This window comes from Pungitius pungitius, chromosome 15 (assembly GCF_949316345.1).
Source record: "Pungitius pungitius chromosome 15, fPunPun2.1, whole genome shotgun sequence".
NCBI lineage: Eukaryota > Metazoa > Chordata > Actinopteri > Perciformes > Gasterosteidae > Pungitius > Pungitius pungitius.
Window position 1 is genome coordinate 1,661,395 of NC_084914.1, and position 26,564 is coordinate 1,687,958.

Consider the following 26,564-nt stretch of genomic DNA (forward strand, 5'->3'; position numbering starts at 1 on the left):
GTGAACATGGTCTCACTGTGAGAGTCTGACGCTGCAGACAAACCTGCACCATTCAATAGATGCACCAATAGTCCACATTTCATTTGGCAGAACAACAGCTGAGACGATCCATGTCACAGTCAGATACATCGTCATCTTTTTGAAACCTGTTACAATACAGTAAATGATGTGTTTAACCTCAGAGAGGAAGGAGAAACCGTTCAAATGTGCAGGAGAACAAATGATTTCAGATTCCTTCTTATTACATAAATATGCTTTAGTACAGTTAATAGATTAAAAATGGGTTATTCTGTAATGAAATGATGTTCATGTGACAATTCATTCAAACCTTCCATTAAAGTTAATAACTGATGTGATGCTCCGTGTTGCTAGTGTTCTTCAGGTCAGTGTGTTATGAGTGAATCTGATGCCTGTGATCAGTGGAACGAGCTCATTGTGACGTGTGAAGGGTTTCGTCGAGTGTGTGTGTGTGAGTGTGTGTGTGTGTGTGAGTGTGTGTGTGTGTGTGAGATAAGGAGGGGGGGCCAGCTGGATGCTGAGCTGCTGATCACATGACTGAGGTGAACCTCTGTAGGTGGCTCAGGTGCATCAGTTAGTTTATTCAAAAGCAAAAGACAGAAGCAAAGCAGATCTTCTGTCCCACAGGGAGACACGCAATTCATCCTCATACACCATCGCTCACCATGCAGTAAACATCAAAACCCAAATTACTTTAACTAATGCCAATCAAACTTCTGCCCAGACTTCGATCCCTCGGGTCTCGTTTAACTCGAGGTCCACTCGGTCCTTTGCTGCAGGGATCGACTGGGGATCACGAGGCTTGTTGGGTTTCTTGGTGACACAAAAGCTGTTCAGCAAGCTGGATCCAAGGGGGGGGAAGAGGAGGTTCTCCTTCTTGGTGAGCGCTGGGGCAGCCAGACGTCTCTGGACCAGCTAGAAACAGGGTTTCACCACGAGGTTTGGTCCGAAATGAGTCGGGTTGGAGAGGCCTAACCGCTGAGAGCTAGAGAGCCTGAATCCTAAAGAAAGGGTTGAATGGAAGAGATACTGCAGCCTCAGAGGGTCCGGGTCAGAAGGTCCAGGTCCAGCACAGAAGGTCCAGGTCCGGCTCAGAGACCAGCAGCAGCTCCGATGAATCCCTCCACTGGGTTCGGCTGCTTCTTAAAATCTTCTCGACTGACAATAGAAATAATTAATATAAAAATAAAACCAAACGTCAAACTCTGAGCCGGACGTCCTTCTCTGTGGGGGGCGGAGGTGGGAGGTGGTTGGGGTGGAGGTGGTTGGTAGAGCTCCCAGCAGAATAAAGACTACAACACTCTGTCGATGCTCCGGTACAGTACCTGATCCATTCTACCAGGGGTCACAGGTTCTCTCACCACTTGCAGCTTTTCAAATCCACACAATCTGCTGCTTTGATTAAGAGACACATGAAGATGGACAGGGTGTTTTCTCCATCTTTGATCTTGAATGTTTTAAATGTATACATTTCAATATGACGCTCTTTAGCCTCCATGCGTTTACTGCTCATCCCCTTTATTTATTTCTATAGCAAAACCTGCTTCATAGGAAGCAAACATGCAACACGATAACTATTACTTTCATTTTCACAGGGTGCAGTTTCTTGTAAACGGTCTCACTTATCAGAAGTGTGTCTGTGTGTCTGTGTGTGTAAAAGCAGCAGCAGAACTCTTCCTGCCTCAGAGACTCACTGAGAGGTAAGATGTGCTTTAGACCCGTTTTATGTTTCTATGACGCAAAGCTGCAGGATTTGATCTGTGTTCATGTTTTTTTTAGTCCATTTTAGAGAAAATACAAACTCTTTGACTGCTTTAAATCTCGTGTTTCTCTTGCTATTTGCCGTCCCACGACAAGAAAAGCAATAACTTCTTGATAGTCTTATGCAGAACGTTATGAACACAGTGTGAACATGTTTATGAAGTACAGCGAGTATTCTCAAACGACGTAACACCTAAAGAAAGACGATACGGCGTAATGACGTAATGACGCGGCGCCAGCGTTTCGCGCCACAGGAGACACATACAGTACATTATAGTCTATGCACAGACCCGATGACCTACTGGTTTACTAAATACTAACATGAAGGACGTTTGCTCAATGATAACGTGTGTTTGGTTGTGCTTGAGCACACGGTGTCTCTCCACGGGACACCGTGACGTGAAGTCCGCTGCCCGATCCGAGCCAACGAGCTGTCAAACGGGCTAACGACTAGCACCAGGTACCGCTGGAGTCCAGTCCAGTTCCTGTAGAAGCCGTCTGCGCCTACGGATGCTACTTAGTACAAAAACACGACTCCGTGTGATCCGACGTGTAACGAGTACAGAGTGGCGTATGACGCGAGGAAAAAAACAATGGCGGAAAGTTGCTCTGTGTCAGGGTGATAAGCCACGCCCCCTCTCAGCCGCGGCGATACGCGCGAACCGACGTCAAATGTACGTTTAGAGCGTCACTGTTTGGGAGTCACGTGTTGAGGAAGTGGACAGTGAGGAGGACGTTGATGCGGTCCAGCAAGAAGACATTTAGACAAATTAAATGATGGAAAAAAAGGTTTTGTTGTTCGATGTAAGAATAAAGTTCTACTCACAAAATATTAAAAAAGTCAAACATGTAAGTTTTAAAAGTTGTATTAGAAATGTTTGCATGCATGTCTGCTTATGACAAGGTAAATACAGTCAAATTACCCCAGAATTTCCAGTTTATTCCCCTTAATTCCTGTGGAAAGTTTCCAACTTTAAATATTCCTGGAATTTTGCAACCCTGGTCACTATGTGGTAGTCTTTGAAGTCCTCCGAGGTCTGTGGATCAAAGACACCACCTGAGATCTTCACTTCTTAGCACAATGGCCTTTTTCTATCAAATACTGATTTAACATTTCAATCCAAGATGTCCTTTGTTCTTCCAGAGTTGCTTCATTTTAAGAATAAGACACATCAACATAACCTTCATAGATGGAAACCCAAAGAAAAGAGATATTTAGGGTGTTGTTTTATTTATTTATTTGCACCATTCATAATTCTAGAGATCTGCAAAGGAAAACCACATTTGGGCTCTTTGTCTACGTTTCATTTCAATGACATGTGAAACATAGGTGGACTTTAATCTCACTGGTCTTGTTACAGTATCATTTCCAAGCAGGGACCCCCCGCCCCATATTTAATGTTTCAAGTTATTTTAAACATTGTACGTCCTGTTGCTGCTTAACAAGAATTTATTGTGAGAGTCTGTGCTATTGTTTTTCTTTGTGTTACCAGTGGGGACATGAAGCCATAAAGTAGTGGCGTCAGCATTGTTACAAAATCAAACTGCAATAAATGTTGCGATTAATCACGATTAATGTGTTTCAAAATGAGAGATTAATTGGTAATTTATTGAAATTCTCTTCATTTTCTGTGCTCCAATTTCGACTTTCCGATCCCTTCATTTTATTTTTAGTGCGGAATGGGGTTCCATAGTTCTGGTATTGCAATACTCAGCATAGATGAAAACCAGCCAATTAGTCAATTGAAACCAATTAGATGTAGAGATACGGTTGTGATTGGATCCGCCCCCTTACTATCAAAAAATAACTGGAGTAACTGGTGCGTTTTAGTAACATAGGTCACATTAAGCGGTCACTTGAAAAAAGTCCTCTGTTAATTATTAAATATTTATCTATATTAATAAAAATATCAAAGTAAAGTGAGCATGTGAGGTGGATTGGAGATGATATCGTCTAATTAGTCAGAGAAGCGACTAACTCGTCTCTTCTTCCGGTTCAGGTTGGACGATGGACTCTGAAGCCACGATGGAGGTTGCGGCACTCGGCCGACCCTTCAGTCTCGGGATGTTGTACGACTGCAGAAAAGACTTACTCATCCCTGGTAAGTATGTAGATGCAATGATACTTGATGTATTAAAACTAAACATTCAGTATGTAAAGTCACATTCATTAATGTTCTTCGATATGTAAATCAGTCAGGTAGGACTAAAGAATACCTTCTTCAATCGGGTTGGTTCTGGAAGCTGAAGTAGATTTCTGCTTGTTCTCTTGCAGGAATTACATTGTGGGACCGTGACGACCTGAGAACTGATATTGGTGAACGACCAAAAAACTACAATGAATTTGAGATAGTTGCATCTGAATCTATTGCAGATAAATCTGCAGCGCTAAATGTTGAAGCATCACTGAAGGCCAGTTTCCTGTGTGGACTGGTGAAGGTTGAAGGATCGGCCAAATACCTGAATGACAGCAAGACTTCCAGAAACCAGGCCAGAGTAACACTGAACTACAAAGCTACCACAAAGTTCCAGGAACTGTCCATGAACCATCTTGGAATTGACAATGTGAAGCATAAGTACGTCTTTGACAAAGGATTAGCAACCCATGTAGTCACAGGTATTCTTTATGGGGCACAAGCCTTCTTCGTCTTTGACCGTGAGGTGTCTGAACATGAAAATCATCAAGACATTCAGGGTGACTTAAAGGTCATGATCGATAAGTTCCCCAGCATCAAGATAGAAGGTGAAGGTTCCCTGAAGATGGAAGAAAAGGACAAAGAGAAAGTTGACAAATTCTCCTGCAAATTCCACGGAGACTTTTCCCTTAAAGAGAACCCTGTGTCCTTCAGTGAGGCAGTAAAAGTCTACCAGAGTCTGCCAGGACTGTTGGGAGCCAACGGAGAGAACGCCGTACCAATGACGGTTTGGCTGCTGCCGCTGTCAAGTCTAGATTCTTCTGCTGCTAAACTCGTTCGTCAGATAAGTATTCGGTTAGTTCAGGAATCCCAGAGCATCCTCGAGGACTTCAGTGAGCTGGAAATGAGGTGCAACGATGCGTTGAACAACACCACTGCACAGAAGTTCCCACAGATTGGCAGAAAGATCAAAACCTTTAAAGAGATGTGCTCTGAGTCCAGACTGGAACTCCAACAAACTTTGGCAAGGAAACTTCCATCAATCCGAGGAGGAGGAGAAGAGGAATCTGTGCTCATTGACATCCTGAAGAAAAGACATTCTTCTCCATTCAACAGCAAAAAGCTCAACGAGTGGATTGAATGCAAAGAGAGAGAAATCCACATGTTGAAGTCTTTGACCAACATGATGAAAAACACAAAGATCGTTCCATCTCAAAATGATCTTGATGGAGAAATTTTCCATTCAGAACATGTGATGTGCTTTGTCTTCACCTCACTAGGAAGTCATGAATCGTACCTTTCAACTTTATCAAGCTACTTAAGACAAACAGAAGAAAACCCTCAAGATGTACACACTCAAGATTTAGAGGAGGAACAATGGTTCCTTTCCAACAAAGCAGCAGATACATTGAGGCTCAAAGCGAAGCTGTTCAGTGATTTTGCAGAGGCCAACAAGGAGAAAGAGAACATCAAGTTCTTCACCTTGGGATTAGCAAATGAGGAACAGAAAGGCTCAAGCATCTACCTTTATAAAGACGGCTTTCCTGACAGTCAGAACTTTGAGCCTCCTTCAAAGCCTGAAGCGTTAACAGTAAGCGACATAAACCACAACAGTGTGACACTGAAGGTGTCTCCACCCAGATCTGGAGCAGAGAACATCACCTCCTACTGTGTTGAGTACAGTGTCAGTGGAGAAGATGGATGGAAACAGAAGGCAGCATCCAGAGATGAAGAAGTCCCAGTGAGCGGTCTGAGTCCTAACACAGAGTATGTGTTCAGATGCAGAGCGGTGACCTCAGCAGGTGTTGGACCAGCCAATGACCTCAGTGGTTCCATTAGGACCTTACCCTGCAGCCCTCCTGGGAAACCTCAAGTTGAACCCAGTTCAACAGAGGTATCAGTCAGCTGGGAGAAGCCTGCTGAGCTCGGACAAGATGTCCGCATTCTGGGCTACATGGTGGAGTACGCCGAGACAAAAGACGGGGTGAAAGAGGACGATCTCCAGTGGAAACAAATGATGTCAACGGCTGAAAAGGCCGTCATTTCAGGACTTCAGGCAGAGACAGAATATGTTGTCAGGGTCCGATGTGATTGTGGAGCAGCCGACAGAAGCAAACAAAGCCTCACTGTTAAAGTCTGCACTACAAAATGTAAACCTCTCCCAGAATACCTCAAAAGAACCAGCGTAAAGATGGACTCTGGATCTCCGTCAGTTTACAAACTGCCACTGAAGGAAGAAGATGTGAACATAGATGGATGCACTAAAATCACTTTTGGTCAAGAAAGCATGAGGAAAAATCGCACTATTATTCTCTTCGGAGTGACGGGATCAGGGAAGTCTACTCTGATCAATGCGATGATCAACTACCTCGTTGGTGTGGAGTGGAAGGACGCCTTCAGATTTCAGATGGTTGACGAGGATCAGTCCAGATCTCGAGCTGAAAGCCAGACCTCTGAGGTCACCGTCTACAAAATCAACCACCAGGAGGGATTTAAAATCCCTTTCTCTCTGACTATCATTGACACTCCAAGCTTCGGAGAAACAGAAGACACAGAAAGAGGCGAGAAGACCATCCAACATCTATGTGAACTCTTCGCCGACGAGCACGGTGTGAGTGATATTGACGCTCTGTGCTTCATAGTTCCGGTTGCTTCGGAACAACTCCCGAAACCACAGCAGGCTGTGCTGGATTCTCTGCTCTCAATCTTTGGCGAGGACAAGGCCGAGAACATCTACAATCTGGTGACATCCACGGATGTCGCGTGTCCTAAAACAAAAAGCGCGCTGCCGATTCACTTCAAGTTCAACAATTCAGCGTTGTTTGCAGACAACAAGTCACCGGCAGTAGATGTGAATGGGGGCGATGAAGATGAAGAGGGAGAATTCTATCAGATGTGTTGGAACATGGGGACAAAATGCATGAAGAGGTTTTTTGTCGCTTTAAATATCTTAGAAACGAGAAACTTTTCATGGCCATGCGTCTAAAAAGCCTGTTGTCTCGGTGTGTCCATCTCCCGTTTTATTTTGTAGTTTCATGTCTCTCGTGTCCCAGGGGTAACTTCACTTCTTCCCCTGTGATGGTCTGCTGTGTCGATGATTGTTTCCACTTGTTGTCCAATCACCTGCTGACACCTGTTTGGGTCATTCAGACGTGTCTTCCATTTGGAATAAATACGCTTTGGGAGATAAAAGAGGCAGCTGAAGAGGTTCAAAAGCACGAGATAAACAGATATGAAGAAATTGAGGAGGTTCAGGAAAAGAAAAGGGAGGGAGCCATGAAACGTATTTCCATCCCTCAGAGACTAAGACACCTGCTAAACATACGGCACCAAGAGAAAGAGGAGCTGCATTCGAACCCGGAGCATCAACAAAGAACCAAACCAAACGATATGAAGCTCCAGATGATCTTCTCTAAAATGTCTACACCTCAAAAATGGTGTGTCTGCTTTGAAGGTCGAAAAGGTTGAAGATCTTTATTGACTTTACCAACCTGAGGAGTGAAAATGTCACTAATTGTATTTCATATTACTTCATTTAAATATTATCGTAACATTGATTTAAATTGTTGATTCAGGTTTTTAATCATGAAAATTGATCACATTGTTTTTGTTTTTTTTATCTTCGAGATTTGAAAATGGTATTAATGTGAATATTAAATTATACATTATTGAATTACGTTATTGTTCTACAAATGATAAAATGATCATTTTTAATGATATTTATGAAAGAATTTTAAGAATAAAAAAATTGAAAGAATGAACCTGGAAGGAGACATCTGCTCATTGATTTGGAAACACAGGTATCGGTTTGTGGTATTAGGTTCACTCTACTACATGTAATCAATGGGAGATTTACATTCTTTTAATTCCCCTTGTGTATTGACTCGTATTCCACAGTCATGTGACCATAATTTGCCGTCTTTTTTTGGGTGGAGCCGAGAGTGACGTCAGCGAGACATTTTCAAAATGTTTTGTTTTGTGTGAAACAATGAACTAATCAGGGAACAATATAATGATGTTGCACATCAAAAGACTCATATTTTTTCCTATTAATAGATGAATACATGAATTTGCCTCTTTCAGGTATTTACATGAGTTGAAATGTTTTAAGTCAGATGAAAGTAGAGATGTATCATGTATCTCTTGTATTATGACTCACATCCTACCACACTAATCCATCTGACGTGTGTCCTGATTGATACAGTGAATACACCTCATGAAGATGTCATGATGATGTCATGATGATGTCATGATCTCATACGTGAGAGAGACAGCTGCTGGGCAGAATAAGTGGTTTATTTCATGGATGATGGTGGAAATAAATGGTGCCTTTAGACAAAACTACAAAACTAAAATACTCAACAGAAAAGAAATGAATCAAAAATACAATGAAGGGTAATGAACCAGAGAGATGTGGATGAAAAAGGGTTGTATGTGATGGTTAAACTGCGTGATGTCATGGCAGATGGTAGTAGTTGGGAATTTGACATGTTACAGAGAGAGAGACAGAGAGAGAGAGAGATTGGATTTTTACTTAAAACAACGACCAAAAAAACATATCAAGCAGACAGTATAGCAGGTATATAAAATAACATACATATAGTAATTCATCTGGACTCCGCTGCACTGCTCCAGCATCTCCTTCTCCGTCAGGAGGCTCCTCAGACGACCACTCATCTCCACTGCAAATAGGAACAAGAGGCTACAATTTGCAAACAAGGCCTCCCAACGCGGGTCCATCGCAGCGTCAAACGATTCACCTCACGCTCACATTCAGAGACAGAAAGACAGAGAGACAGAGAGACAGAGACAGAGAGAGAGAGACAGAGAGACAGAGACAGAGAGAGAGAGGTGGTTCTGAGGGACAAAAGCTCCGTTGAAGCTCTTGCAGACTCAGTGTATCGCGGGTCAGCTGACAGAGGGAGCGCTTGTTTAACAACAACTCCGTCCCACCGAGGTCCTCTGTGACTGTGGAGCAAACTCACACACACACACACACACCCAGAGGACAACGTCTTAACTCATCTGAACCACAATGGTACAACAGTGTGTCTTGACATGTCGAGTGTGTGTGTGTGTGTGTGTGTGTTTGTGTGGTGATTCAACACCAATGAATCTAATCTATGACCGACTCAACTTCGTTCTGATTGGCTGCCATGTTTATGTGGTTTGTTTGACAAAATATAAAAAACATGGTGCTTGGTTTGTGACCCCAAACTAAAGATAACGAGCTGATCAAATTGTGTCCTCAACATCATCTCTGTCCACGGTGGACTGGTCTCTGTTGGAGGATCTGGGTCTGTCGATGGTGGACCAGTCTCTGTTGGAGGATCTGGGTCTGTCGATGGTGGACTGGTCTCTGTTGGAGGATCTGGGTCTGTCCACGGTGGACTGGTCTCTGTTGGAGGATCTGGGTCTGTCGATGGTGGACCAGTCTCTGTTGGAGGATCTGGGTCTGTCGGTGGTGGACTGGTCTCTGTTGGAGGATCTGGGTCTGTCGATGGTGGACTGGTCTCTGTTGGAGGATCTGGGTCTGTCGATGGTGGACTGGTCTCTGTTGGAGGATCTGGGTCTGTCGATGGTGGACTGGTCTCTGTTGGAGGATCTGGGTCTGTCGATGGTGGACTGGTCTCTGTTGGAGGATCTGGGTCTGTCGATGGTGGACTGGTCTCTGTTGGAGGATCTGGGTCTGTCGATGGTGGACCAGTCTCTGTTGGAGGATCTGGGTCTGTCGATGGTGGACTGGTCTCTGTTGGAGGATCTGGGTCTGTCGATGGTGGACTGGTCTCTGTTGGAGGATCTGGGTCTGTCGATGGTGGACCAGTCTCTGTTGGAGGATCTGGGTCTGTCGATGGTGGACCGGTCTCTGTTGGAGGATCTGGGTCTGTCGATGGTGGACCGGTCTCTGTTGGAGGACCTGGGTTCGTCCACGTGGACTGGTAGCTGCATTATGTCGTGTGGTGGCACCGATGAGCTCTAAGAAGAACTGTAGAGGTTCCTCATCGTAACTTTAGATTTTTAATGCTGGACTTTCACTTATATTTCTACATTTTAACATTTCTTTGGCCGAATCAAAGAACTAAAAGTCCTTTTCGACAGTGTCTCAAATATGCAGATGTTCAGCCGTCAGCTTCCCCAAACATCAGGGAATCCTCTTTAATCACTTTTTCAAACATAAAGCCTCCACGAGTCAAGGACCTCTGATCCAGGTCTGATCAAGATTAATCCCATGATGACACTTTTCACGCCTGTGGCTTGATCGTTCTGCCTGTTGGTATTTAATCAAAGTCCACCTCCACCTGAACACCACCAGGCCCTCGGCCCGTGTGTGTGTGTCTCTGTGTGTGTGTGCGTGCGTGTGTGTGCGTGCGTGTGTGTGTACGGGCTGCAATGTGATTACTGCACATGTCCGTTTTTATCCCGATCTGGACAACATGCCCATAATTAATCTTGGCATAAATCTGGATTTTGGCAGTGGGGGCTACGACACATGTTGGAGCACACACACACACACACATTCACAAATATGAGGCTCATATCTACACACACACAGCATTAATGCGGCCAGTCTGACTCTTACTGACAATCACACAAAACTCAACAGAATATTTTTACTGATAACAGAAATAAACGGTAGAAGTTTTCAAGGATGCGTAGCGCTTTCATTCAGAACATCGTAATCCACACAATACGATTATTATTATTGTTATATGTGTACAGATGGAGGGATTAAGTTATTCTGGGTCAGGTTTCTTAATTTATCTGCTCTTTAAGACAATGTAATTTTTTAGTTTTTAGAAATGTGCTTTTTGTCGCTAAACTTCAGATTTATTTACCATTTGTAAACTTTCCACGTGTCATGTTGGTAAGAAGTCACATGCTAAGCTAAGCTAAGCAGCTGCTGGCTGTAGCCGGTACTTTCTTTCTCCTCCTCCTCCTCCTCCTCCTCCTTTCTATCTCTTCCTCCTCTCTTCCCTGTCCTCCTCCTTTAATACAACTGGAGCCTCCACTCCAGGCGGGGTCATCCATTAAACATGGCCGTCTATAAATAAAGGGCCTCCTCCTCTCAGCCGGAGCGGCTCTCTTTAATCTGGGCCACGGCTTGGAGCATATCGGCACATGAGAAAGACGAGAGACAAAGAGGAGGAGGAGGAGGAACAGGAGGAGAGGGTGTTTCATCTTCAGGCCAAAGGAGCCTGACCTCTGACCTTTCTGTCGGGCTGCTCTTGAGATAAAAAAAAGTCTCAGTGGAAACTCTTTTTAATTAGAGCATTGATTGTTCTTGTTCATTTTTTCTTTCATCCTCCTCCTCCTGCTCCTCCTGCTCCTCCTCCTCTTCTATTGTTTATCTTCCTTATTATTTCTATCTCTCCTCCTGGAGCGTTCATCAATTTGCTCCTTCACCTCCTCTTCCGCTCTCTCTCTCTTCTCAGACTTTCACCTTTTCTTTTAATCACAAACTTTTTTCCCTCTTCCTGCTCCTCCTGCTCCTCCTGCTCCTCCTCCCCGGTCCCTGGAGGTGAGCACCCTGATTGGGCGGCAGGTTACACGGGGTAGGCTCTTGAGAGTCACATGGTCCACATTGGCAGCTCCCTGAGACGCCATTTTGGAGGAAAGTTTGGAATGTGTCGACCTGAGGAGGAGCAAGAAGGGGAGAGGAGAAGGAGGAATAAAGAGGAAGTTCAGGGAAGAGAGAGGAGGGATTTGGGGGAAGTTTGACACGCACGCAGGCTGCGCCGGGAATAGCACGCGCGGAAAGAGAGCGGGCCGATGCGGGATAACGCGGTCCGGGTTCCCCCCCAGCTGAGAGTTTAGGAGTTCCGGGCTGCGCTTGGAAGTTTGTTTTTATTTCCCCCCCCCCCCCCCCCCCCCCCGACCGACCGACCAACCGACCGACCGACCAGCCGACCAACCAGCCGACCAACCAGCGGGCAGCTCACGCACGCGCCGGGTGTTCTCCGCACGGCGGACGTCATCTGGCGGACGCGCCGTTCCTTTCCCACTTGTTCGCGGTCAGCCCGCGCGGTGCACGCCGGGGCAGGGACGCTCTCTGCCGGGGAGGTGCAGCAGGGAGGAGTCGGTAACGCACCGGAGCTTTTTATTTAGCTTTTTTTTCTCCTGGACCCTACTCGCTTTCCGTGACATCACTTTAAACCGGGAGACCCCCCCGCCCCCCCCCCGGTGCTCCCGGACGTGTCTCCTCCTGACGGGGAGTTGGTTCCTCAGAACTTGGTGTCGTTCTCGGGACTCGGAGCGGTGACAGCGGACGGTTCTACCGGGGAGTGATCACTAAAAGCACCGGCCTGTGTGAGGAGTGCATGCGGCGGAACTAGGTCCGAACCGAGCCGCCCCCCCCCCCCGTCTCCCCCCTCTCCCCCCCCCTCCCCAAAACGCCATGCCCGTCAGGAAGAAAGGTAAGCACCTCTCACTTTAACACCGGTAGCATGGCGGCTAACCGCAGACAAACTATACAAGGCTCTGCGGGGAGAACCGCACTCGGAACAAAACGCCACATGTGACGTGAGGTGGACCCGCCGAACCAAACGGCTCGCTTCGGCCCAACCGAGCCGTGCCGTGCCGGTCGGGTGAAGTGAGTTAAAGTCGGGGCTAGCCGCCGGTTAGCTTCCGATGCTAACCAAGTTGGGCGCGGGGCACCTTGTCTGGAGACGAGCCCGAACTATAAATAAACTGTAATATTAATAAGTCATTTTAAACCAGCGCAGCCTCCGTCAAAGAGGTCAACTGCAATCAAATAATATGCATATAATGCGTGTGTATTTTCCTTTTTTAATCTGTGAAATGTCAATATTAAGAGTTACAGAAAGTGTTATTACGGTCAACGGAAGAATCAAGTGCACAAAATGATTTAAAAGAAACGACACGATCCTGCAGCTTATAAACTATTGTAATGTTCGTTTATTTAAAGAACAAACACAGTGGTGTAAAAAGTACTTTCTCTCCTGTGGTTCTTTTCTATAACTGGAAACATCTGTTTCCTAAAGCTGAGTTGGACCTTTTGTAACTAAATGATAAAGTTTTAGTGATTAATCATTTTTTTTAATTGAACAGAAATTCACCTTAAACATCTGCTCCTTTTAAACTAAAATGTTTGCACAGAGGAGCAGAAATATTCAGCTTTGTTGAGATTATCCTTTAAAAAAGTCTTTATTTGGTAACATTTAGGAGGCTCTGATTTATTTTTACTTTACACCTGCTTTGTTTTGGTCTGAATTTGTATAAAATGTGCTGATGAGGTTTATTTATAATCAATAACCGCTTCACACCGGCTCCTTTCAGCTCCTTCTGAGAGCCTCAAACCTTTATGAAAACATAGTGGTGTTTAAATCTGCTTCATTCTAGTCTGGATGTGTCATGATGCCTTTAACCTTTGATACGTGTGTGTGTGTATAAACCTGTATACATTGAACCAGGGGGACTGTATGTCCGTGTCCACGCTGTCATGTGATTAAACCAAGCTGCTGTACGGATTTAATAACCCTTCCTGCGGTCTTGAACTTCTCATGTTTTTGTTTTTTTTAAGTATTAAACTCTCATCTGGATTATTTCAGCAGTAAAGCAGCTTTTCATTCAGACTCGTCTGCAGAGTTGAAGCTGCACTCGGATCAGTTTTTAGCCCCGACTCACTGTCCCCCCCCCCCCCCCCCCACAGATGCCCAGCGGGCCCTGCGGCTGCTGGAGGAGTACCGCACCAAGCTGCACCACGGCGAGGACCAGCAGCTCCGCCTCTCCATCCAGAGGGTCATCGACATCTTCCAGAGCAACCTCTTCCAGGCCCTCATAGGTACATCTAGTTATTAAAGAGTAGCTCTATTCACACCGTTAAAACCACACAATTCTGATCATGTTTTCACAAGCTTTGAATTCGCCTTTTTGATAATAGACAAACATAATAATAATAATTCTATAATGACTCAATAGATATCATAGGCTCAATAGATGAAATGAACTAATCTTACAGGTAATGAGTTATTTAGAAAGTGTGTATTTTAGGCACTGTTTAATTGTTAATGTTTTAAACACAAACTGCCCCCATGGGATCATTTTGGAGGTAGAACATGTGGAACCAGCGACTCTTCTGCTCTCAACTCGCCATCATTTAACGTGTTTGAAGTCCCAACAATGTCCTACATTTAGCAGGACGTTTTCAAACCACGGTCTTTTAGGGACGCAGTGGCAGCTAGCTTAGCTTAGCCTAGCGGTGCGTGAAGTGGTCCAATGCAAAAAGCACTTTCGACCCACCAGAAGTAAACCAAGTTCCTTTAACGTATTTTATCGCATTAATATCGGTCACATTAATTCCATAGATTTAATGTGTTAATGTTTTAATGTTGACAGCTTTAATAATAGAACCTTCTTTAGAGTGAAGTAAAGCTGCATTCTGTGTAGTGACCACAAGGAGGCGACCACTCTGGTCCCATAGAAAGCTATGAGAACATGACAAAGGTTGATTGTCATCCTTTTATCAGAATACTTGTTGCCGTTGACACACAAGTGATGAGATGTCTGCAGCTGGCCGGGTCCGGTGTAATCCCTCCTGGGACACGAGTCCATTACTCCCCTCCCCCCCACAGAGGACAGGTTCTGCCTCCCTTCTCCTGCTCTCGTCTCTGAGAAATAGATTTCAAAGGGTCGAAGGTCAGATAATAGTTTAAAGAATTTCCTCCTTAAATAGGCTTCGAATGTCTTAAGTCTGAAGCCTGAGGAGATGATTTCTACTGTGACGAAACACCCACAACAGACAGTCATGCTTCCCAGAGGATGACCCCTATGGCCTTTTGTGACTCTCTGACTTAGGGACAAAGTACTGATCCGACCTGCAGTGAAGGGAGGCCCGGTAGAACCAGAACCAGAACAGAGGGGCCCGAGTGTGTGACCCTCCTGGAAGCGACCCTGGTGACAGGAGACACTTCAGTCCACAGGGGCGCCGTAACCAGCACTTAAAAACTATCCATCACGCAGTATATTTGTTAAAAATACTTCTTACTGCTTCGACCTCCTTTTCCACCACAGTTTGTTTTCAGCGTGTCGTTTCGAATAAAGTCCACATAATAATCTGAGTGAAGTCAGGCTTCATAAACTCAATCATTTAAACTGCTGATCGAGGTCGGAGCGGTGAGTTCAAGGTCTGCGTGTTACCCGGGCCGCTGTGCAGGGGGTGTGGTCTGTATTTGGAGTCTATCTGGCGGGTCTCGGGTCAGTCAGACCACTAGTTTCATGTACTGTTACATCTCAAATGTTGTAGTTTTAACTTTACTCTACATTTATTTCTTATGAGTCACTAGTTATACTAATAATCAATAACTATAATAAAATAAGTATTATATTATCTCAAATAAGTCATTGTGCATAAAGGCTACTTTATCTTTTGGTACTAATGTAGAATATTTTCATTCCTTTTACCTGTGAGCCAGCGCTAAGCAGGTGGAAATGGAGGCCTCCAATAGACAGTTAATGCAGAAACAATCAAACACAAGAGGGAAGTTGATATTTTTAGTTTGCACATTTTAAGCTATTTTCAGTCTTCAGAGGATTTGACGTCAGGGAGGAATCTGATTCTATCGATGCTGTCAGCAGTCGTCCTCATGAGGTGAATTAAGCTGTTCTCTGTGTGCAGGAACTTGTGTGTGTATCTCGTTGGCTTTTACTTCCTTAGCTGATGGCTAGCTGGTTAGCTTTGACTCAGTCTGCGTTGCTCTCTAAGAAAACCAATGGCTTTTGTTATGCTTACTGTAAATACAGTACAAAGAGGGTTGAGTTTAGAATGCTAGGTGTGAATATGTGAATGTCAGCATCATCTGTTTGTATGCTAGTGATTAGCATCATCGGTTTGTATGCTAGTGATTAGCATCATCGGTTTGTATGCTAGTGATTAGCATCATCGGTTTGTATGCTAGTGATTAGCATCATCGGTTTGTATGCTAGTGATTAGCATCATCGGTTTGTATGCTAGTGATTGGCATCATCGGTTTGTATGCTAGTGATTGGCATCATCGGTTTGTATGCTAGTGATTGGCATCATCGGTTTGTATGCTAGTGATTAGCATCATCGGTTTGTATGCTAGTGATTAGCATCATCGGTTTGTATGCTAGTGATTAGCATCATCGGTTTGTATGCTAGTGATTAGCATCATCGGTTTGTATGCTAGTGATTAGCATCATCGGTTTGTATGCTAGTGATTAGCATCATCGGTTTGTATGCTAGTGATTGGCATCATCGGTTTGTATGCTAGTGATTGGCATCATCGGTTTTAGGGCTGCAACAACGAATCGATGAAATCGATTAAAATCGATTATTAAAAGCGTTGGCAACGAATTTCATTATCGATTCGTTGTGTCGCGCGACTATTATCTTTGAGTATTAAAAGAAAGTTGCGCGCGCCGCGCAGAGCTGAGAAAAAAAGAGTTGAGCGCTCGCGCAGCAGAACATCGGAGAGACCCGTACTACTGTTCTGAAACATGCGGAGGAAGAGAAGCCAATGCGATCTAAATATTTCACACTGAAATGGGGGGTGCGGGTCCTAGCGGGCAACGGGGGGGGTGCTGCGGTTGTCTTTGCAGCGCCAGTAGTTTTACGTTCTAATCGCCGCGCTCGACTTCAAGGTGTAACCTTTATTATTGTTCGGTCAGAAACAGCGCGCCCAGTGACGGGTGGTGCAGCAATATTGATGTCCGGGTGGAAATCAGGAGAAAGGTCGGTCCGGGATATTTTCGGGAGGGGCTTTGAAATTCGGGAGGGTTGACATGTCTGATTGTAAGATATGCAAAAGCGACATGGCCTGGCACGGGAGCACCACGGCATGATTCATGATTTTGTGCCTAATATATTTAATTTGGCGGCTGTAAAGTATACATCATGCGATGTGTGTATGTTTTTTGTGTTAGTCCATTTTATTTGCTTACTTAGGGATGTTCAAGGAGCAATCTGTTAGTGCAAAACATATTTAGAAAGTGCACAGTCAGTTCTATTTTTCAATAAAGGGTTGGAAATTAATGTTTTTACATTTTTTATTTTTTTATCCGATTCATCGATTAATCAAACAAATAATCGACAGATGAATCGATTATTAAAATAATCGTTAGTTGCAGCTCTAATCGGTTTGTATGCTAGGGATTAGCATCATCGGTTTGTATGCTAGTGAGTTTGTGATATGTGGGTTTGTGAAAGCTGAATCTAATTCAATGTGGCCAGTTTCAACCAATGGGGGGAGTTTTCCGCCCAATAATAGAAATATTGATTTGTTTAAAATGTGTGACTAAAATAACAACTCAAGTATCCTCCATCTCGTCCTCTCAGACATCCAGGAGTTCTACGAAGTGACCTTATTGGACAGCCACAGGTGGGCGGAGTCCTCCAAGGCGCCGGACCCCATGGCACCCGTCCACCTGTGGGACTTCTCCAGCCTGCAAAGCACCACGGTGACCTCTGACACGCTGCCCAGCCTCAGCACCAGCATCGAGGTAAGGCCCCCACCTCACAGGAGCGGTAACAACACAACATGCGCGGTGAATATCGGTCAATTCAGATCAATCCTTCACTAATCTGTGACATCGCAAGTATTAACAGATCTGTTGGGGTTTTCTGGGCCATCGCCATCTTGGTTTTACTTGCAACCAGAACTGACGTTACATTAAGAGATGTAAATGCATTAAAGACAAAAACACAGCCCCGCCCTAAAGCATCCTCTGCTTTATGGTCTGTTAGAGACCTGTCAATCAGCGTGTAGCCCCGCCCTAAAGCACCCCCTGCTTTATGGTCTGTTTGAGTCTAAATGGACCATCATTCACTAAATGAACATCATGCTGCATTGAAGAATGCCTGAAACTAGAGATCATAGAGACCATAAACATAAATGTTTACTGAGGGAATTATTTTCTCATAAACATCTATGGGAGGGAGGAGTCGCCCCCTGCTGTGGTCACTGCAGATAATTTACACTTTTTAAAACATTTACACTTTTTTTATTGAACAATTATCAAACTGAGTTAGTTTTCAGCAAGAAAATATTTGTCAAGTTGAATCCTGACCGTAGCTTAGCAGAATGCTAAGCTAATCTGTTAGCAACATTGTTGTCCAGCTTTGTTGTCAGAAGTGGATCTTGGCATCATTTTCGAGGTTGTTAGGATTTAAATGGAGAATCAGTTGATCAGCTTGAGCTTGTTCACATTCTCTCCCTCCGGTTTATCACATTTTGGTTGTGATGAATTAGAAGAACTTCTCAGATGAATGGTTAGAGGTTTAAATGTATGCAATTGAAAAGCAGAACTAGTGAAAATACAGTCTGAACCAACAGCGACCACTTTCAGATCCTGAAATCAAACCCATCAATCAGCACCAGAGGTCTTAATGACCCCAGATCAGTTTCATGGGATCAACCAGAAGCTGTAGAGTGATCTGCAAAGTGTGATTTTTGTGATCCTGGTATGAAATATTTCTTCTTAAGCTGAAGTTTGCTATGGAAACGTCAGCAAACATCTGGTGTGTGGAACAAAACAAATGTACTGGATCTATTTAATCTAATCCCAACCCGGCCACGGTAATCCCATCAGGACTGTGACTCTCATTTACCTGATGCTGTGCGGAGGATTATTAATATCTTATAAAGACGATCAAAAGCAGAGCTTCTTTAACGGTTTATCTGAAGCTCTGCTTTGTTTGCAGTTTTCTTCTGCAATGCGGAAGTAGGACAATAAAAACTACTTTGTACGAGACAAAGGGGTCGAAGTGTCTCACCAGAAACGTTGTTTTAAAGGTTTACATTTGAATGCATCAGGATGTCGTTATGATCGACCGTCCTATTGAGAGCATGAACGCACCACGCGGGTCGACTACCTGGTCTACTCTGTGGTCTACTACCTGGTCTACTCTGTGGTCTACTCTGTGGTCTACTCTGTGGTCTACTACCTGGTCTACTACCTGGTCTACTCTGTGGCCTACTCTGTGGTCTACTACCTGTTCTACTCTGTGTTCTACTACCTGTTCTACTCTGTGGCCTACTACCTGGTCTTTCCCTGTTCTCCTACGTTGTCTCCTGGTTGGACCTCTACGTGGTGTTTAACCATTTTCTCACACAGCCACTGGTTTCCTCCTGTAGCTCCACCCGTCTGGCACGGACACAGGCTGGAAACAAACGCGCCCGCTGTGAGCCGGCTGTGTCTGTTTGCATTGAACTTCTTCTGTCTCTTCCCTCTCTTCTTCTTCTGCGTGTACACAAACATGGTCGCTTGTAGGACTCCCCCCTCCTAAATGAAATCCTGCACACGTTGGCGCAAACCAAGCGCCCCCCCGCACATGACGGACAAGTAAGTACTGGACGCCTGTTGGGGGGGGTGGTGTCGGTGTATCGTCCACCCTCGCTGCATGTCCCATCCAGTCTTCGTGTGCTTTTGGACCATTGGAGGGGGGCGGGGTCAAAGGTCAGGTTCGGGCCCCCTAAGGCCTCAAGGTGTCTCTGTAGGCCATTGAATGGATACGGAGGTGGAGTCTGAAACCAGAGCGGGGACACGAGGAGGAACGCGATAAACATGCTTCCTTTTGATTAAACGTGTTAAAACATCTGCATAAATTAAAGATCAGAGCAAATTGAGATTTTCTGCTGTTTCAGTTGAACCCAAGAATCAGAGCGTGAAATAAAGATAACTGAGGGGTAAAGGGTCAACTCCTGCCGGGGCCTTTAAAACGTTAACGCTAAACCTGGAAGAATAAAAGTAGTTTTAACGCGAGGAGAGAAGTGTTTTCTTCCGTTTCTACGGCGATCAGCATCTCTCTTCCAGCTGCTCGTCCCTCCTCTGGTTTATGGACCGACTCCCGACGACCATCAGCATGTTGAGGGTCTGTGCTGCGTTCAGGGGCCGTGGGTCATTGTGCTTCTGTTCTGGATCATGTCGGGTATGAACAGTACACCTCCTGTCCTCCTCAAATACACGCTTGGTTTTTTCACCAACTTGTTTTTACCAATGAACTTCTGCTGATCTGTTCATGTCAAGTTGGACCCAACAGCAGGTGTTGAACCTCTTATGATGGTGATTATAATATAATAATAAAGATAAAGCAATCCTCTCGCCACGTGCCATCACATTGAACCCTTTGTGCTTCAGTTCTTGAAGCCAATCCCTGTTGCCCTCATCCTAGAAAACAGATTTACGAGTGAAGTAGTAAAGTAGTGTACGGCCCGTGTCTCTATCTCCATGGCGACGGGAGAAGTAATGGAGTAACATGAGCATGGAACATAACATCTACGCTGCTACTGTATTAAGATTTACATGGTGCACAGTAAGCTGATGTCCACTACACTTGAGTCCTGGCAAGGATTTCAAAATGCCCTTTTTGTTTTGGAAACACAGCGCCCCCTGCCTGCTCCTCAGTTTACAGTCAGGCAGAGAGCGGTACTGCACCACACAATCAGACTGTTGACATCCTGTTCAGAGCGTCCTCAGAGGGGCTGGAGCTGTACTGGTCATCAGGACCGTCGTGGTGGTGGTTCATGGCGACTTCACGTCTGTCTTTATGTGCCGGCTGTAATTATTGTGAGTGTCCTCAGGTTCTTTGTTGGCATATTTCATTGTGTGTTGAGCACAAACAAGTGATCATGTGACCGGTGTAACGGCTCTGGAGTCCAGACGTTGTAAAAACATCCTCATCCACCTGTTGTGTGTAGACTCCGCCTTCTCTGGTTGGTGACATCCCCCTGAAGCCACTAAGCTAATAAAGAAAAGCTTGTGCTTCATCAGGTCTTCATGCAACGTGTTCAAAGCAAACTCTTTTTAAAGCGCTATGCTCAGCTAACATTGTAGCATCAACACAATGCCACACGGGAGTAAAGACTGCAGTTGTTGTACCAAATGGTTCTTGATGCATTCACACGGCTCCTGCTGCTGTCTATGGCGTCTCCTCTTCAGGAAGCAGGATCATTTATGGCAGACATTCCTACGTTTCAAGGAATTTGACATGGCGGGTGTTGCATTGGACAGAGAGACAAATAACACAGTGCAGGAAACATGATCAATTTAAAGCTATAGTATAAAATAGAGGGATAAAGACTAGTCCTTTCTTTAGTGAGTGAGGAGCTGCAGTGAACTGAAGGACCAGCAGGGGGAGCCACAGGAGTGCTGTGAACAACACACACACACACACACACACACACACAGTTCTATTTTTAGTCTTGAACAACAATGTATTAAAAATGAAATAAGTGAAGTACTTTCGAGTCTAATAATTTGTAATTTGATTCAGTTCATGAATTGTTTTGGATGAAATATTTAATTTCCTTCACTTATGTTATTGGGTATTTGAGGTCTTATATTTTCGAAGTGTGTCAGTGACGTAGTTCTGCTTAGCGAGTTATTTTTGGCTCTATACAAATCACACAATTATAACAATCTACGCCAGATTGAAACCATTCGATCACATGAAAGTGGTTCATAGCAATAAAACCCCAACACACACACATTAATGACCTGTAAGATGTGACCACAGCTAACTGTCCCCTGCTTCATGATCTATTGGAGACCTGTCAATCAGCGTGGAGCCCCGCCCTAAAGCATCCTCACAGACATCTATGGGAGCAGAGGAGTCGCCCCCTGCTGGTCACTACACAGAAGTAGTCATTTCCTCATAGACGTCTATGGGAGCAGAGGAGTCGCCCCCTGCTGGTCACTACACAGAAGTTGTCATTTCCTCCATAGACGTCTATGGGAGCAGAGGAGTCGCCCCCTGCTGGTCACTACACAGAAGTAGAGTCATTTCCTCATAGACGTCTATGGGAGCAGAGGAGCTGCCCCCTGCTGGTCACTACACAGAAGTAGTCATTTCCTCATAGACGTCTATGGGAGCAGAGGAGTCGCCCCCTGCTGGTCACTACACAGAAGTAGTCATTTCCTCATAGACGTCTATGGGAGCAGAGGAGTCGCCCCCTGCTGGTCACTACAGAGAAGTAGAGTCATTTCCTCATAGACGTCTATGGGAGCAGAGGAGTCGCCCCCTGCTGGTCACTACAGAGAAGTAGAGTCATTTCCTCATAGACGTCTATGGGAGCAGAGGAGTCGCCCCCTGCTGGTCACTACACAGAAGTAGAGTCATTTTCTCATAGACGTCTATGGGAGCAGAGGAGTCGCCCCCTGCTGGTCACTACACAGAAGTAGTCATTTCCTCATAGACGTCTATGGGAGCAGAGGAGTCGCCCCCTGCTGGTCACTACACAGGATGCAGACAGCGCCTAGAATGTTATTGTCTTAAGAATAACAACTTAAAGGAAAGCTTTAGGAAGTTTGTTCCTCATTTGTTATCAAGTTGAATTTATTTTATTTTGAGGGTTTTAACACATAAAATGGTTCATCCATCGTACCTCCTTCTCTCAACTCCCTTCCTTTCCTTCATCTTTTCCCTTCTGCCTTTCTTTACGTTTCTCCTTTATTCCACCTCCTCTTTCATCTTCTGCCTCCTCCACATCACTGACTCTGTCCTACATCACTCTACCTTCCCTGAGGATGCACCCCCATCCCCCCCTCGCGCTCTCGTTTCTGATGAGTCATGTGACCAACTTCTCTCGCCCCCCCCCCCCCCCCCTTCCCGGAAACCAATCCCACCCCCACTGAGGGAAGCTCTCTCCCACACGGAGAGAGAGCAGAGGAGGAGGGGTCAGTGAAAAAGAGGAGGAGAGAGGTTCTCCCTAAATAAGGAGCTCAGGGAGTAGTTTCCTCCCCGCCGCGATGGAGCGACGTGAGGAATGAGGGTGGATGGTGAGAGCAGGGAGCAGCAGCAGCAGCAGCAGCAGTGGAGAGGGTGGAGGTGCAGGGGGAGCCGGGCGGTGCGGGGGGAGCCGGCAGCGCTCCCGGAGGAGGCGCCGGCGGCTGTCGGCCAACTGCTCGGACAAGATGTCCCCCGGGTCCAGGAAGCTGGAGTGCTTCTCCCCCGTGCTGTGCCACTGCAAGGCGGCCTGCACCGGCAGCACCATCTCCCTCATGTTCGGCTGCAAGGTGGGTGCACGTGGAGGAGGGGGGGTGGGGGGGGGGGGGGGGGTCGAGGTGTCCCGCAGCGTTGGGAAGTCCAGATGTTGTTGACGGGTCAGAAGTTAAAAATGTCTCCTTCACGGGTCATCGTTTACTGAGTTGCTGATCAGCTGATCGTTTCAAAACATTAGAGAAAATGTTTAGAGCATTTTCATTCTGGTACTTTTTAAAATGATAAACTCAACTTTAACTTTGATGTTTTGTTTAAGGGTCTCTGGATCCTACACTTCCCATAATGCATCTCTGTTTCTCATGATGAAGGCAGCGAGATGAACCATGATTCCCTCTGAGTGAATCAGAAGCACGGAATCACTGACCGTGTTTACGCGTTAGGCCCCGCCCCCGAGCCTCGGTGACCCCACTGCAAACCGGAGGCTCTGATTGGCTGAGCGTTGGAGGCCTCCCAGCACGCACGTGCCTGAGTGGTCAACATGTGCTGTGCAGGGAAACCACCGAAAAAACACAAATACACATCTATGGATGTGGTCCTGGTCTGAGGAGGTGTGGTTCTGGTCCTGGTCTGAGGAGGTGTGGTTCTGGTTCTGGTCCTGGTCTGAGGAGGTGTGGTTCTGGTCCTGGTCTGAGGAGGTGTGGTTCTGGTCCTGGTCTGAGGAGGTGTAGTTCTGGTCCTGGTGTTTAAGTGGACTAACGGGTCCTGCTGGAAGGCGGTCACATGACCTCATCAATGCTGAATTATATCAGCTGGTCCACAAGGATCCACAATATTTAATCATCTCCCAGAAACCTTCCATCCAAAATACTAAATGCTGTTCTACTTTTTTTTGTCTTCCTACAAACCACAATTAAGATAATGAGGAAATTAAATTTTTATTGTGCTTTTATGTCAAATGATTTATTCAATTGAAAACGACACATTACAGATTACCACTGAACACATCATGATAACCTACCGGTCTTGAGGGGGGGGGGGGGGGGGGGCTGCCACGGACCGTGTTGAGTCTCCTCTGATCTCGCCCCCACCAACACGTCTCACATTAGTCGCCATGTCGTAGTGTAAATGATCACATGACCATGAATCAGACTAGAAAGACATCAGTGATGTCCCTGAATCTGAGTCCAAATGAGACCGTCCTCCTTTAGACTCGTTTATAGCGTGAAGTCATGTGATCCTTAGGCTAAATTTAGCTTTTTACTTTGCACTTCAAACGTCAAAGTTGATAAGTCAAGATTTTCTTGAATTAAATCTGGAAGAATAATAAACAACGGTTTGCTTTAGGTCCAAATACAGAATCTAATGAATGAATGAATGATGACTTCCTGTTTGCTACAGCTGTGTATTTATGAAGCTCCTTCATCACAGCCCTCAGTCATGCATGAACCTTCCTCCTGCTGAACATGCTCCATCCTCTCCGCCGCGATGCTACTATTTATAGATAGAAGAGTCGGCACTGTGCCTCCTCCTCAACAGCTCTCCCAGTGACGAGGAGGAGGAGGAGGAGGCGGATGCTCTCTTCAGCCAGACGGTGGTAAACCTTCATCCACATTAGTGGTGCCCTCACCAGCAGTGAGTGGGCTCAGAGTCTCGCTGGAGGACCGGTGGTGTGTTCACAGGTCCATCCCCAGCGTAGGCCACATCGCCGCCCTGTCGCCTCTCTGCTCTTTTTGTTACTTGAATCTGCTGCTCGTGTGAGTCAGATTCCTCCCGAGTGGAACCCGGTTTTTCTTTTCTCACCTTCCCACTCGTCCTCTGTGTCTTCTGCTTTGTGGTTTTATTGTGGAGACATCTCAGCTGGCCTGCAGCCTCCCGATGCTTCTCCATCTGCTGCTCGGCGGTGGTGCAGCGACGTGGGAACAAGATGTGAGGAGGGAGCTGAAGGGGGAGATGTTTTATTTTTAGGTGGCATTTTGAATACGTAAATACTTTTATGTTTGAATCTCTCGCTGGTTTGTCAACTTTACACAGAAGTAGTCATTTCCTCATAGACGTCTATGGGAGCAGAGGAGTCGCCCCCTGCTGGTCACTACACAGAAGTAGAGTCATTTCCTCATAGACGTCTATGGGAGCAGAGGAGTCGCCCCCTGCTGGTCACTACACAGAAGTAGTCATTTCCTCATAGACGTCTATGGGAGCAGAGGAGTCGCCCCCTGCTGGTCACTACACAGAAGTAGAGTCATTTCCTCATAGACGTCTATGGGAGCAGAGGAGTCGCCCCCTGCTGGTCACTACACAGAAGTAGTCATTTCCTCATAGACGTCTATGGGAGCAGAGGAGTCGCCCCCTGCTGGTCACTACACAGAAGTAGAGTCATTTCCTCATAGACGTCTATGGGAGCAGAGGAGTCGCCCCCTGCTGGTCACTACACAGAAGTAGAGTCATTTCCTCATAGACGTCTATGGGAGCAGAGGAGTCGCCCCCTGCTGGTCACTACACAGAAGTAGAGTCATTTCCTCATAGACGTCTATGGGAGCAGAGGAGTCGCCCCCTGCTGGTCACTACACAGAAGTAGTCATTTCCTCATAGACGTCTATGGGAGCAGAGGAGTCGCCCCCTGCTGGTCACTACACAGAATGCAGCTTTTGCTTGTATTAGAGGACAATCACTAGAACATCTGAAGGTCCACTTGTCTCTAAAGCTGACAGGCTACATCCTAGTGACGACTGGTTAGCTGTTAGCGGTGCTGCTAACCGGGTGATTGGGCTTCCACTTGTCTCCTGGATCCGATTCCAACTAAGCTGCTTAAGGAAGTTTTTCCGTTAATTAGCACATCCCTACTGGATATTATGAATCTGTCTTTGTTGACAGGACATGTACCACAGTCCTTCAAGGTAGCTGTAATTAAACCTCTTCTGAAGAAACCTACCCTAGCTCCAGAGGTGTTGGCTAACTACAGACCCATCTCTAATCTTCCCTTCCTCGCTAAGATCCTGGAGAAATCTGTCGCGAATCAATTATGTGACTTTCTACAAAACAATGCTTTGTTCGAGGATTTCCAGTCAGGATTTCGAATGCATCACAGCACAGAAACGGCACTGGTGAAAATTACAAATGATCTTCTACTTGCATCGGACCAAGGACTTGTATCTTTTCTTGTATTGCTGGACCTCAGTGCTGCATTTGACACCATCGATCACCGTATCCTGCTGCAGAGACTGGAACACTTGATTGGCATCAAAGGAACTGCACTCAGCTGGTTTAAATCTTATTTATCGGATCGATCCCAGTTTGTGTTTGTGAACGGTGAATCATCGAGGACCACGAATGTTGGTCACGGAGTCCCACAAGGTTCTGTGCTTGGACCGATTCTATTTACCCTGTACATGCTTCCTTTGGGCGACGTTATCAGAAAACACCGCATAAACTTCCATTGTTATGCAGACGATACTCAACTGTATCTATCGATCAAGCCAGAAGACACCAACCAACTTGTTAGACTTCAGGACTGTCTTGGAGACATCAAAACCTGGATGACCTGCAACTTCCTGATGTTAAACTCGGAAAAAACGGAAGTTATCATGATAGGCCCAGAGCGCCTTCGAAGTCAGCTGTCACGTGATACAGTCTCTATGGATGGAATTGCTCTGGTATCCAACAGCACCGTCAGAAATCTTGGAGTTCTCTTCGACCAGGATATGTCCTTCAACTCTCATATAAAGAAGACTTCA

General features: G+C 45.7%; 2 protein-coding genes across 7 annotated transcripts in view; both read left to right on the forward strand.

Moving 5' to 3' along the window:
- Positions 1-1,385: 1,385 nt before the first annotated feature.
- LOC119209008 (verrucotoxin subunit beta-like) lies at positions 1,386-8,062 on the forward strand. Its single transcript, XM_037457912.2, has 3 exons — positions 1,386-1,718; positions 3,780-3,881; positions 4,055-8,062. Exons 2-3 carry the CDS (start codon positions 3,788-3,790, stop codon positions 6,898-6,900), a joined length of 2,940 nt encoding a protein of 979 aa, XP_037313809.2. The 5' UTR covers positions 1,386-1,718; positions 3,780-3,787; the 3' UTR covers positions 6,901-8,062.
- A 3,415-nt stretch (positions 8,063-11,477) lies between these two features.
- dlg1b (discs large MAGUK scaffold protein 1b) overlaps positions 11,478-26,564 on the forward strand; it is a 32,725-nt gene continuing 17,638 nt past the window's right edge. For 2 of the 6 annotated variants that reach the window (XM_037457907.2, XM_037457908.2), the window contains exons 1-3: positions 11,487-12,328; positions 13,585-13,716; positions 17,230-17,393. In XM_037457907.2, the coding sequence (XP_037313804.2) occupies positions 12,310-12,328; positions 13,585-13,716; positions 17,230-17,393 (315 nt within the window). In that variant the 5' untranslated portion in view covers positions 11,487-12,309. Of the gene's footprint in view, positions 12,329-13,584; positions 13,717-17,229; positions 17,394-19,163; positions 19,236-22,539; positions 22,908-26,564 lie in introns of those variants that run through there. The other 4 variants (XM_062557770.1, XM_037457906.2, XM_037457909.2 and 1 more) reach the window with 4 other exon arrangements.

Bases quoted from the DNA above. Each gene is read 5' to 3' on its own strand.
- LOC119209008 (XM_037457912.2), top strand. From the start codon at position 3,788: ATGGACTCTGAAGCCACGATGGAGGTTGCGGCACTCGGCCGACCCTTC. The intron at 3,882-4,054 runs GTAAGTATGTAG...GTTCTCTTGCAG, and splicing joins AAAAGACTTACTCATCCCTG to GAATTACATTGTGGGACCGT.